Here is a 13,764-nt window from a genome sequence, read left to right as displayed (position 1 = left end):
TTCAGGGGATTAAACTCAGGCCCTTCACACCGAGCTACATCCCTAGACCATTTTTTATTTTGGGGGAGGGTCTTGCTAAATTGCTGGAGGGTTGGTTGGGCTCAAATTTTCAATCCCCCTCCCTCAGTCTCCCAGAGTGCTGGGATTACAGGCATGCGTCACCATGCCCAGCTTGTTTTTTGTTTTTTTGGCAAAGATTATGATATTAAATGAAAATTTATAGTCATGAGCTAGGATACTTTAATATAAGATTTCTGTATTTTTTAAATCTATAGCTTCTTACAACTTGATGGATACGTGTAATGTAACAATGTTTATTTTCCAGGAAAACCTTCATAAATCAACACTTAATCATAAAACTGAGAGACTCCAAGAAGTGCTCATCTGATTTGGATTTCCTATAAAAAGCAGAATCCAAGGCAAGAGTTCACATATAGGTGATTTGTTTTGGGGTAGAATCCCTAGGCAGGAGGAGTAGGGGGGCAGACAGTGGTCAATTCTGCAATTCCGTCTATCTTGTTCACTCACAGGCCCCAAGACCGTGGAGAAGCGCCTAGAACATCATGAGCCCTCCCTCCATACATATTTCCTGCGTGAGTCAGTAGTATTTGGGTCCACAAAGAAGTATAGTTACCTTGAAAAGAAAGACTTAGAACAAATTCCTTTTAGTTCAAATTGTAAATAGCTTCCATACACAAGAAATGGGTAGCAAAGGGAACTTTGAAAGGATTGGTGTGGCTGAAATGTGGTTATGAGAGCCAAGATGAGGAAGATTCTGATCCGAAAGACTTATGGAGAGTCAGTTAAATGCCCTGCCTTAATCTTTTTTCAAAATCTACTTGCCTTATCAAATTCTAAGTGTGAACATATTAAGTAATTTGATATAATCCTTTGTTTTGATTCATTAGTTACAGTTACCACAAACAACATTTAACTAAGTGGAATTTTAGATAATGCTCTCTTACTGTTGCCAATGCCCTAGCAGAAACAAAATCTCCATTTTAAGGAATATATAAACACTGGATATTCAACTGAAAACTTCAAAGTGGTTCTACTTTAATCTAGATTCTAGACCTTCCCCATATGTAGGTATCTATGTTACGTATATAATGTATTAAGGGCTTATCATGTGCTTCGACATTTTACATATATGGATATATTCCAGTCTTAAGACAGCTTTAGAAAGTCTTAGAAAAATGTTCACAATTGGGATGGAGCCCTGGTTTTCCTGCCAATATTTTTATTCCTATTGGTTCCTACATATTTACTAGCATGTATAGTTCAGTTATTTTGAATTTGACAGTAAAAGTCTAGTCACTTCAAACTTTGTGAAAGCTTGTCAGGAAAATTCTTTAAAATAGGTATCATAATGGTGGCAGTGAGGGACGAGCCTGGGACCCTCTGCTGGGCCAGGGGCATACTGGCTCGTGCCCAGACTGCAGGACCTCTCCAGGGAACCCTGTGAGGAGGAGACCCCTCTCCTGAGACAGGCGGTGAACTCAGAAAAAGGATAAATACCAGGCAGTGTCACGATACAGTGCTGAGAAGACTCAGGTAATTGATGCCCACTTATTTTCAAAGCACTTTCCTGCACCTTTTTTTTTTTTTTTGGTACTAGGGCTCAAAATCAGGTCCTTGCCCTTTCAAGGCAGGTGGCGGAACCACTGAGCTAAACCTCGGGCCCTATGCACCTTTTAAATTGGTATCAAGTCTAACAATCTAAATAAATTTTTCCACTAAATCTCAAAGTAAATCTTTCCTTATAGGCTGTTCAGTTAAGTACGTGGAAAGAACTACATAGGACATAAGGCACTTTATTTTCAAATTGCCTCGGTTGATATCATTTTCATTGATTTCTTGTGGTCGAACTAAAATGCCAACCAAAGCCATAGTTCATTCAGATACAAATCATTGAGATATGAATGACATGTCCTCAAAGGATTGTTCAAAGTGACTGATGTAACTTGAATCTTTATTTTCTTTTTTAGGGTTTTTGTCCCAAATTATGTCTGCATTTTTTTTGGTATTTAAAAAAAATTCAAAAGTAGTTCTATTTTTCAAATAATATATAAATCAACAGTCTTTTGTTTCACTGTTGATAACCTGAAATTGAAAACTAAATTAACACTTACAGGAATTATATGCTTCCTAGCCTAAAAGGGTACACTAAGGTTTTGTTTATTTAGTTTTGTTTTGGTACCAGGGATCATACTCAAGACCTTGAGGTTGCGAGGCAGGTGCGGTATCACTGTGCTAAATCCCCAGCACTATACTAAAGTTTTTGTTGGTTTGAGCCATGTTTTATAACTCATTTAGTTTGCTTTCTTTCTTTCTTTTTTATTTATTTATTTATTTATTGGTTTTTTGAGACAGGGTCTCCCTTTGTAGTTCAGGCTGGCCTCAAACTCATGGCAATCCTCCTGCCTTAGCCTCCTAAATGCTGAGATTACAGGTGTGCAACACCACACCTGACTTGGTTTGCTTTCTTACTGACCAATGCAGATAGAAATATTTGAGAATATTTTTGTCAGGATATTTTGATAGTCCACCTTTTGGGTCTTCTATTAATTTAAAGGTTTTTGTTTTCGTTCTTTTTGGTTAGAACATATGATATCAGGTGATTGACTTATCTTTTTCATTCTTCAGTTACATTTGAACAAGTCACCTAAAGGTAAGCTAGAAGTTGTGAAATGCTTATAAGACCTGTATGTCTTAATATTCTCCTCAATGGTATATGTGATCTGCTATTCTACCCTCTATATACTACTTATAGTTAGTACAAGTGAATAAAGGGCCCTTAATTGTCTAGGAGACAGAACTAATCTGGGGAGTTTCCCAAACTTTTGAGAGATTTTGAGGTCCCGGGGTGAAGAGTTGAGGCTGGGATCTTTGGTTAGCTTGGAGGTGCTTGCCCTTGTATCTGTATCTTGAGAGCAAACCTACAATGCAGACAATCGGTATGGCCTGGATGCTACTTCCTCTAGCTAACCACAATCCTAAGAGTCCGTAGCTCTGGTGCACCATGTGTGGCATTTGGGCCTTCTCTGGCAGCAATGACTACCTTGTGGGGCAGTGTGAGTGCTCTGAAGAGTGCGCACAGGAGTCCAGGTGAATTCTATTTTGAGAATGTCAATGGCTAGACTACAGCTGCTTTGGATTTCACCACCTGGCAGTGGCTGATCCTTTGTTTGGAATCCAGCCAATTCAAGGGAAGAAACAGCCTTATTTGTGACTCTGTTACAATGGTGAAGTCTACAAACACAGGGCAGCTTCCTGAAAGAACAATTGCAGTACTGATGCATATAAGGACCTGCTTTTAGAAAATGTGGGCAGAGCACAGCTTTTGAGGAAGTGACACCCAAACAGATCTGATGGACAGAGATCTCCTAGCCAGATGCAACAATATTTTGAATTTGAACACCAGACCAATGTGGTTGGAGAGATAATTCTTCATCTGTATGACAGAGGAGGAAGTGAGCAAACAGTTTGTATGCTGGATGGGGTATTTGTGTTTATTTTACTGGACACTGACAATCACAAAGTTTTTTGGGGCAGTTAGTGAAGGAGTCAGCTCTTTGTTTAAAGCCATGACAGAAGATGGATTACTGGCTGTGTTTTCAGAAGCTAATGGTCTTGTTACACAGAAGCATTCCATGACTCCATTTTTAAAAGTGGAGTCTTTTCTTCTAGCACCCTACGAAGTTTTAGATTTAAAGCCAAATGGCACAGTGGTATCTGTGGAAATGGTTAAATATCATCACTGTACTGATGAACCTGCGCATGCCCTCTATGACTGGGGAAATGCTTCTGAGATACAAACTGTGAAAGGCAACCTTTGTATCTTTTTCAATAATGCTATTAAGAAGCATTTGATGAAGCTGGGTATGGTGGCGCACGCCTGTAATCCCAACATTTGGGAGGCTGAGGCAGAGGATCGCTGTGAGTCCGAGACCAGCCTGGGCTACACAGTGAGTTCCAGATCAGTCTCAACTACATAAGAGACACCCTGTCTCAAAAAAAAAGAAGCAGCAGCAGCATTTGGTGAAAGACAGCAGGATTGGCCTTTTATCAGGGGGCTTGGACTCCAGCTTGGTTGCTGCCACTCATTTGGTGAAGCAATTAAAAGAGGCTCAGGACCAGGGATTTAGCTCAGTGGGTCTGCTGCCTGACTTGAAAATATAAGGACCCAAGTTTGATTGCTGATACCAAAAAAAAAAAAAAAAAAAAAAAAAAGAGGCCCTAATACATACCGTCTCCAGACATTTGCAATTGGCATAGAAGATAGCCCTGACTTACTGGCTGAAAAGTGGTAAATCATATTGGACGTGAATATCAGGAAGCCCTTTTTAACTCTGAGGAAGGCATTCAGGCCTTGGATGAGGTCATATTTTCCTTGGAAACCTATGACATTACATCAGTAGGTAGGTATTTGGTTTTCAGGTATATTCAGAAGAACATAGAGTGGTGATCTTCCCTGGAGAAGGATCAGATGAATTGATGCAGGGCTACATATATTTCTACAAGGTTCCTTCTCCAGAAAAGGCCAAAGAAGAAAGCCAGAGGCTTCTGAAGGAACTGTATTTGTTTGATATTCTCCGTGCACACCAAACTACTGCTGCCCACGGCCTTGAACTGGGAGTTCCATTTCTGGATCATTGATTGTTTTCCTATTACTCGTCTCCACCTCCAGAAATGAGAATTCCAAAACACAGGATAAAAAAACAGGTCTTGAGAGAGAGGCATTTGAAGACGCCAGTCTGCTACCTAAAGAAATTCTCTGGTGACCAAAAGAGGCCTTTAGCGATGGAACAACCTCAGTGTAGAACTCCTGGTTTAAGATTTTACAGGGACTGGTTGAACATCAAGTGGATGATACAATGATGGCAGCTGTAGCCCAGATTTTTCCCTTCAATATTCCAAAAACTAAAGAAGCCTATTTCCACTGCCAAAGCTTTGAAAGCCACTACCCAGGCCAGGCGCTGGCTGACCCACTACTGGATTCCCAAGTGGGTCAATGCCACCAACCCTTTGGCTCACACTCTGACCCATTACAAGTCAGCCACCAAATCTTAGGGGCTCCCTCTCCACGCTATGAAGGGAGAGCAAATTTTCTTCTTGCTGTGATCATGGGGAAGCTGGGGATAGTCAGGGGACCAGTAGGAGGCAGCCACTCAGGCTCACTTGGGCTTGATGAAAATAAAAAAGTCACACATGCAAAACAAATTTTTAAATAAAATAAAATAGGTATCACAAGTAATATTAAACACAGGATTTGCACAGCAAAAACAAAAAGCATGAAGGGGACTTTGTTTTAAAACATTTCATAAATTTAAAACGCTGATAGTTAATATCACAGAATTTTGACTTTGTTCCTCTCAAAGGTAAATAGAATGTGTGGTTGCAATTTGAATTTTGTCATTCTTACCTTACTCCAAGGTTTTCAAGGAGAGACTCATCGAGAAAGGGCAGTAATGAGCCTGTGATTTTATTATCTGTGGAAGAGTGAAAAAAAAATCAAATTAAATATTTACAATGTAAGTTTTTCAATTTCTTTCACTCTCAATCACCAGAATTTACTCAGATCAATATTTATTGAGGATTTATTACAGGAAATGGACTATGCCAGGTACAGCTGGTCCTCTGTACACATAGATTCCATATCTATGCTATGGATAGAGAATATCTAGAAAACTGCATCTGTAATTCAACATGTATACATTTATTTTTCTCTTCATTGTTCCCTTAAACAATACATACAACAATTATGTATATAACATTTGCATTGTGTTGAGTCAGGGATGACTGAAGTATATGGAAGCGGACATGCATTTTTATGCAAATACAACCCTACTTCATACATGAGGCCTGAGAGCAGAGCATGGTGGCACATATCAGTAATCCCAGCACTCTGGAAGGCTGAGGCAGAAGGATCAAAAGTTTGAGCCCAGGTTAGGCAATTTAACAAGATTCTGTCTCAAAAGTATATAAAAGACTGGGGGATGTAGCTCAGTGCAAAGGCACTGGGTTCAACCTCCAGTATGGGGTGGGTGTTAGGGAATTGATCATGTTAAAGTATTTTGCGACACCACCATTTTGGGCTGGATTTCCAGGTTCTTCTACACTTAAACCCTTGTCTTAAATTTCCTTTTCTCCAAAATCACGTCAGTATATAGAATTGAAACTTAGAGCTTCTACAAGGTGTGAACTTTAAAAGGCAACATGGCTGGGTGTGGTGGCGCACACCTGTAATCCCAGTACTCGGGAGACTGAGGCAGGAGGATCACTGTGAGTTCGAGACCAGCCTGGGCTACATAGTGAGTTGCAGGTCAGTCTCAACCACATACTGAGACCCTGTCTCAAAAAAAAAAAGGCAACATGGCTGGGCGTGGTGGCGCACACCTGTAATCCCAGTACTCGGGAGACTGAGGCAGGAGGATCACTGTGAGTTCGAGACCAGCCTGGGCTACATAGTGAGTTGCAGGTCAGTCTCAACCACATACTGAGACCCTGTCTCAAAAAAAAAAAGGCAACATGGCTTTTGATAGGTTAAGGACGGCCTACCCCACCCAAATGGGAGGGTCTTTGGCTCCAAGCCCCATAAATAGGCCAGCACTTCTTCATTTCTCTCTGTTCTCTCTCTCTGCTCCGCTCCCCTGAATAAAATCTCCAGTCAGACCTCTCTGCTGTTCCCTTTCAGTGGGGAGTAAGCATCCTCAGATTTTGGTTATTTGCTGGGGCTCTGGAATCTCTCTCTCTCTGAGGTAAAAGTGTACAATATTTCTTATTTGCTACTTGTAAAATCTTAACTAGATAACTTAATAAAAAAGTTTTTTTCTTTTTGGTAACAGGCCCTTGCGCTTGTGAGGCAGGTGCGGCGGCACCAGAGCTAAATCCCCAGTCCCTCAAAAATTATTTTTTGATAAAAATCATATGGAAATTTATACACTACTTATAAGATAACTGCCTTGATACGGCTGTCACCATTTTGGTTAATGACCGCCATTTCATACCTTAAATTTCCATTTCCTACATCACGCATCATCATCCTAAGCAAAACCAACGTGCGTGCAAGGCTTGTTCATATAAGGAATGGATCACAAAGACCCGACTGGCTGCCCCCACAGCTGATGCAATTCACCCCGACCCCTTACACCAGCCGCCCGCTATATAACCAAGCCCCTGCCACTCAGATCTCTTTCTTCTTCCTCCTTTGCAGAGTAGGCCACTGTGCTGCAGCCCTCTATAATAAATCTCTCTTAGGAGCTCTGTCGGTGTGTGGAGTGATCTTTGGCAGGTGCCGGTTTCTTTCACTATTTGTAAAAGTTATTTGTAAGAAAAGCCAGTGGCAAAAAAAGTAAAGTGAAACCTGATTAGTTGTGAAGTCTTGCCAGGTCAGTGGCTTCCTGTTTTTGTTTTTTGGTACCAGGGTTCGAACTTGTGCCCTTTATTGCAAGGCAGGTGGAGGAAGCACTGAGCCAACTCCCTGGCCCAACTTCCTGTTTTTTAAATAGGGTTTGGGGTAAGGGTAGGGAAGAAAATTTAGCTTTGGTAATTTTCTGTCATGAAAAAGTTATTCAGTATAACCTCAAATAATATAAAAAAGCATAAACAATCAATTTAACAATATTCTCCTAGCTGGCAACCACTATTAATATTCTGGATTACACATTTATCTACACAATTACGTAATTTTACATAAATGAGACTGTGTTATAACCTGTTTTTCCCACCCAGTGTCATAAGCACCTTTCTTGTTTGTTTTGAGACAGGATCTCACTATGTAGTTGAGACTGACCTGGAACTCACTATGTGGCCCAGGCTGGTCTCAAACTCACAGGATCCTTCTGCCTCAGCCTCCCAAGTGCTGAGATTATAGGCATGCACCACTAAGCCCAGCTGAACTGTTTATACTTTTTAATAGCTATCTTTGTATTCTATAGCTCTGATGTATCATAATATATTTAATCATTTTTTTCTGGGCCGTACTTTTTTTTGGGGGGAGGGGTGAGACATAGTCTCACTATGTAGCTGAGACTGACCTGGAACTCACTATGTAGCCCAGGCTGGTCTCGAATTCACAGTGATACTCCTGCCTTGCCTCCCAAGTGTTGGGATTACAGTGTTGGCACCACCACGCCCAGCTATGGCTTTACTTTCTTTGCCTCTAAAATTAGTTACCTGGCCCCATGTCACAGAATTTTTATAAAAGTTTTACAAGATAAAACATGTAGTGTATTGGACTGGGATCAGTGATAGAGTGTGTTTAATACACACAAGGCTGTAGTGTTTGATTCCCAAAGCCACACACACAAAAAAATACATAAATAAATTTAAAAAATTTTTTAAAAAGCAACTGGGCCAAGGATTTAGCTCAGTGGTGCCACGCCTGCCTCACAAGTCCTGAGTTCAAATCCTGATACCAAAAAATAAATAAATAAGCAACTTATACCCTGTCTCAAAATAAAAAAGGCTAGGATGTAGTTTGGTGTGAAGGCCCTGTGTTCAATTCTCAGTACTGCAAAAATAATTTTAAAAATTAATTAATTTAATAAACAGGACCAGGGGTGTAGCGCAGTGGCCTAGCACTTGCCTGGCAAGTGCAAGGTTCTGAATATGAATGCTGGTATCAAAACAAAAAACACATATAAACTCCACAGAACAGTAGCACTCAGTGTAAACACTGAATAAATATTAACAAGTACTATTTCTTACTGTTATAGATGGGTTACTCAGATTACTTTTGCTTTTTTGCTATTTATAAACAATGTTTGGACACTGGCTTAATTAAATATGTAATTTCTGTAAGAGAAATATTTTTAAGACAAAAGGTATTTTCAAATTGTCTATGATCGAGTGCTCGCTTTGGCAGCACAGATACAAACTGTCCACGATTGAGCCAACTTGAGACTTTAGTCAAAGTTAGTAGATTACCCATTTCACTCATTATCAGTCTTTTACATCTTTTGCAATCTAAACAGAACACAATTAACTACTGATCATTTCTCTGCCTTCTGGCTAAGATCAAGAGCAAGAAAGAAAAATTACCACTGAGACAGAATATCTTCTCTGTATTTACTGGTAAGGTTTCCCATGGTCTATTTTTGTGTTGTTGTTGTTGTTTTAATTGGACTTTTTTTCCTGCTCTTAGCTGATTTTCTAACTTTAATTATATTCTCCAGTGGGTTATTTATTTATTTATTTTTGGTTCCAAGGATCAAACTCGGAAACTTGCGCTTGCGAGGCAGGAAGCAGCACCACTGAGCTAAATCCCCGCCCCTTCCAGTGGTTTTTTTATGAGAACATTTTTTGAGGAAAAACTAGCATGAGTCTGGAATCTGAAGATTTAACCTTAAAACAAAAATCCACTGTACTTGTGGGCAGGTATAATCCTATAATAACACCTATAATCCCAGCTACATAGGAGGCTGAGGCAGGAGAATTGTAAATTCAAGGCCATGCTGGGCAACTCAGTAAGACTTTGTCTCAAAAAATAAAATAAAAAGGACTAAAGAAGTAACTCACACATGTAGAAGTGCCTAGAACGCTCAAAGCCTTATTTTCAACCTCTAGTCCTAGGGGAAGAAAAATCTAGCTCTTTTCTTTTTCTGGCAGTGTAAACTTTGGAAAGATACTAACATCTTTGGACCTCATAAACATCATCTGTAAAAAGTGTGAATTATACCATCAGACTTTAGGGTTCCTTGGGAGACTATATCCCATAATGAAAAAAGGGAATCAGTACCTTGCGCTTCTTGTGTGGTTTAATTTTTAATTTTTAAAATTTCTTTTTTTTTATTTTATGGTACTGGATATTGAACCCAGAAACATTTTACCACTGAACTACATACCAACCCTTTATTTATTTATTTATGTTTCTTTTTGGTACCAGGGATTGAACTCAGGACATTGCGCTTGTGAGGTAGGCAGCAGAGCCACTGAGCTAAATCCCCAGCCCTTTTTTTTTTTTTGAGACAGGGTCTCGCTAAATTGCTCAGGCTGGCCTCAGATTTGCTATTCTCCTGCCTCAGCTTCCCAAGCAGCTATGATTACTGGCATATATTGCTTTATCTGCCCCTTGTACTTGGTTTTATCAAAAACAAATCTAGACTTAGAGATAGCAAGTATTCTTTAAAAACTACTAATCCTAGTACTCAGTAGGCTGAGGCAGGAGGATCACCCCAAGCTCAAGGACAGCCTTGAGTACTGAGTGAGTTTGAGGCTAGCCTGAACTACATAGTGAGACTCTATCTCAAAAATAAAAGAAAGAAAGAAAGAAATAAAGACAGACAGACAGACAGACTACAGTCTGGTGTGGTGGCAAATGTCTGTAATCTCAGCACTCGGGGGACTAAGGGCAGGAGGATGGCCACGAGTTTGAGGCTAGCCTATGATATGTAGCAAGACCCTGCCTCAAAAAAAAACAAAACTAGTGTAAACAGCTCCAATTTCAGAAATCCATTGCTCAAAACCAAACAGAAAGGTTTTTCTTTTATAGGATAAAGAAGGACAAGGAGAAATAAATACAACATTTGGAGAAGCTGGACAAAGGAAGACATGACCAGAGGGTATGACCAGTCTAACAGGTCAATGTCCCACCCACTGTGGTTAGCAGGTTCCCAGGAGAAGACAACAGGTAGTTGGGGGGAAATTCTACTTTTTTAGTCCTTGCTTAGATTTGTGGGCAAAAGAGTTTAGAGTTCTGTAAAGAAAAATATCTCAGTGATAAAAACAGCATGGTACTGGCAAAGAAACAGACCTGAGGATCAATGGAACAGACTGGAAGACACAAAAACAATTCCAGGTGTACTTAGCTACCTCATTTTTGACAAAGGAGCTGACCATCCTCAGTGGAGGAAAGATAGCCTCTTCAAAAAATGGTGTTGGAAAAACTGGATCTCAACCTGCCAAAGATTAAAATTGGACCCTTATCTTTCACCATGCACTAAATTAAAATCCAAGTGGATTAAAGATCTAAATATTAAAACAGAAACACTAAACTTACTGAAAGATAAGTTAGGCAGAACTCTGGAAGACATTGGCATAGGAAAAGATTTTATGAACAAATCCTCAGTAGCATGGGAACTAGCAGAAACAATCAACAACTGGGATCTCACTGCAAAAGAAACCATCAACAGAACTAATAGAAAACCTATAATGTGGAAAAAAATTTTTACCAGCTGCTCCTCAGACAATGGACTATTATCTAGAATATATAAAGAACTCAAAACAATCAGCCTCCCCAAATATAAAGACCCAATTAAAAAATGGGCATCTGAAATGGATACTTCTCAGACAAAGAAATAAAAGCAGCAAGTAAATATGTGAAAAAATGTTCCACATCACAGGTCATTCAAGAGATGCAGATGAAAACAGCACTGAGATTCCACCTCACCCCACAAAGAAGGGCTACTATCAAGAAATCAAACAATAACAAATGTTGGCAGGGTTGTGGGGAGAAAGCAACACTTCTCCATTGTTGGTGGGAGTGCAGATTGGTGCAACTACTATGGAAATCAATATGGAGATACCTCAAAGAGCTGGGACTGGAGGTTCCATTTGACCCAGCCATCCCTCTGCTGGGTATCTTTCCAAAAGAACTAAAAGAATCATACCACAGTGATATATGCATACCCATGTTTATAGCGGCACAGTTTATAATAGCTAAAACTTGGAAACAGCCCATTTGCCCATCAGTTGGAGACTGGATAAAGAAGATGTGGTTTTTCTATAAAATGGAATATTTCTCAGCCATAAAGAACAAGAAACTAGATTCACTCACAGGAAAATGGATACATATTGAGGATATACTCCTAAATGAAATAAATAAGTCACACATGTGTAAATACCGAATAGTTTCTCTGGTGTGAATAAACTGTAATAGTACATAAGATCCTAATGAGATGACTGACATTGTGAAATGGGAAGAAAAGGTCTAAAGGTGTAGGGAAGGTGGGATTGATAGGGGAAGGGTAATAAGGGAAAAGAAATGTGAGAAAATGAAAAGATGGAAATAAAGTGTTTAAATGGGGAGGGGAGGAGGGGGAAGGGAGGGCAGGGACAAGGGGAAAAAATGAGAAAAAGGAGAACCAAGACCTGATGTAGAGGTACAAGATCCTAACAATGAATGTAACCGTACTGTATCCCTAAAATGTACCAATAAACTCAATTAAAAAGAAAAGAAAAATATCTCACAAGAATTTGATCTCCAGTACCAAAAAGAAAAAAAAGAAACAGAAAAACCTGATTAAGTTTGGTTAGGACAAAACAGAGAGAGCCGGATAGGTGGTACAAGTCTGTAACCCCGACACATAGGTTGAGGCAGGAGGTTCTCAAGCTCAAGTCCCAGCTGAGGCACTTAGCAAGACTCTGTCTCAAAATAAATAAATGAAGATTTAGCTCAGCTGGCTGAGCACAGTGCTCCTTAATTCAATCCCCAGTTGGGCGGAGGAGACAAAGTAGACAGTGAGATATGAGCAAGCAGGAACATTTGGTCACTTTTACCAATTGAAAGCACAATTATGTTAGTTTTAGACTGTGGGTTCAAATTCAAAAGATCACTCTGGAGGCTGATGAGTTCATCTACAGAACACTGAAACACAAGAGCAAGAACACAGCCAATTACATTTTGGAAATAGAAAATATAAAACAACTCCATCCCCTGGACCTAGTCTCAAAAGAAAAGCCTATCCCTGCAGTAGAATAACAGTAGGAGAGGAAATGGGAAAAAGTAAGTACGACTTTGTATATTCAAACCATCTTTAGGTCCTGAATCATTAAGGTTCCTCCCACTTCAGACTTCATAGGCAAACCAGGCTCCCCCCTACAATTAGAAACGTTTACTGAATTTTCAGAGCACAGCCACTTGCCTACTGAATAACTCAAGGGATCCAGCAGGTGCTTCACACCCACCACTAAAAGTTGAGTGGATTTCAAGTGAGAGATGGATGCTTGGACATGAACTAGGAAAGCTGTTTAAAACTCTCAAACTATACACTTCCCTCAGTGTGATTAGACTGAACTGCTGAGAATTCAGTGGTCAACTAAACAATCCCAGTATTCAGATTTAGAAAGAGAAATTGCTTACAAAGAGTAAAACATAATTATTATCAAGCTTTTCATATGCAGTCAACAATGAACCCTCCTGGGGTTGCTCTGGTAGTCTGTGGGAATACAGAGATTAACAAAATAAGTTCCCTCCACTTTAGGAAAACCCCAAAATTCGGGGTGGGCATGGGGAACAGAAACTTAAAAGCGCCAGAACGTCTCATGTGGTGAGTGCTCAGGGAGCTGCGGTTAGCCCAGAGGGTCTCCTGAGCCTAGTGAGCCTGAATGACACCAAGCCGCCAACCAAGGTCTGTGGAAAACAGTTTTCTAAATCTAAAAAAAGGGAGCCCTCGGCCTGTAATCTCAACTTCTACTGAGGCAAGAGAGCTGCCAAGTCGAGGCCAGTTTGGGTAATCCTGCAAGACTCTCTCTCCGAATAAAGGGGCTGGGGATGTATCTCAGTGGTCGTAGAGCACTTGCCCAGCGTGCACGAAGACCAGGGCTCAATCCCAACCCGTGTGTGTGTGTGTGTGTGTGTGTGTGTGTGTGTGTGTGTGTGTGTGTGTGTGTGTGTGACGTGTAATCTACTTCTACTGAGGCAAGAGAGCTGCCAAGTCGAGGCCAGTTTGGGTAATCCTGCAAGACTCTCTCTCCGAATAAAGGGGCTGGGGATGTATCTCAGTGGTCGTAGAGCACTTGCCCAGCGTGCACGAAGAGACC

The 13,764-nt window shown here is 40.3% G+C and overlaps 1 protein-coding gene and 1 pseudogene across 2 annotated transcripts in view; one reads left to right on the top strand and one right to left on the bottom strand.

Annotated features, from left to right (window-relative positions):
• Window positions 1–13,764, bottom strand: part of Samhd1 (SAM and HD domain containing deoxynucleoside triphosphate triphosphohydrolase 1) — a 55,021-nt gene that overhangs the window by 38,992 nt on the left and 2,265 nt on the right. For both annotated transcript variants that reach the window (XM_010640022.2, XM_010640023.3), the window contains exon 2: window positions 5,426–5,492. In XM_010640022.2, coding sequence (XP_010638324.1) covers window positions 5,426–5,492 — 67 coding nt within the window. The remainder of the gene's footprint in view (window positions 1–5,425; window positions 5,493–13,764) is intronic.
• On the top strand, window positions 2,870–5,073 carry LOC104873373 (annotated as a pseudogene).

The sequence above is a fragment of the Fukomys damarensis genome, unplaced genomic scaffold (genome assembly GCF_012274545.1).
Source record: "Fukomys damarensis isolate Sample0158 unplaced genomic scaffold, DMR_v1.0_HiC HiC_scaffold_22, whole genome shotgun sequence".
Lineage (NCBI taxonomy): Eukaryota > Metazoa > Chordata > Mammalia > Rodentia > Bathyergidae > Fukomys > Fukomys damarensis.
Note: the sequence above shows the minus strand (reverse complement) of the source record. Positions and strands in the feature narration are given on the sequence as shown.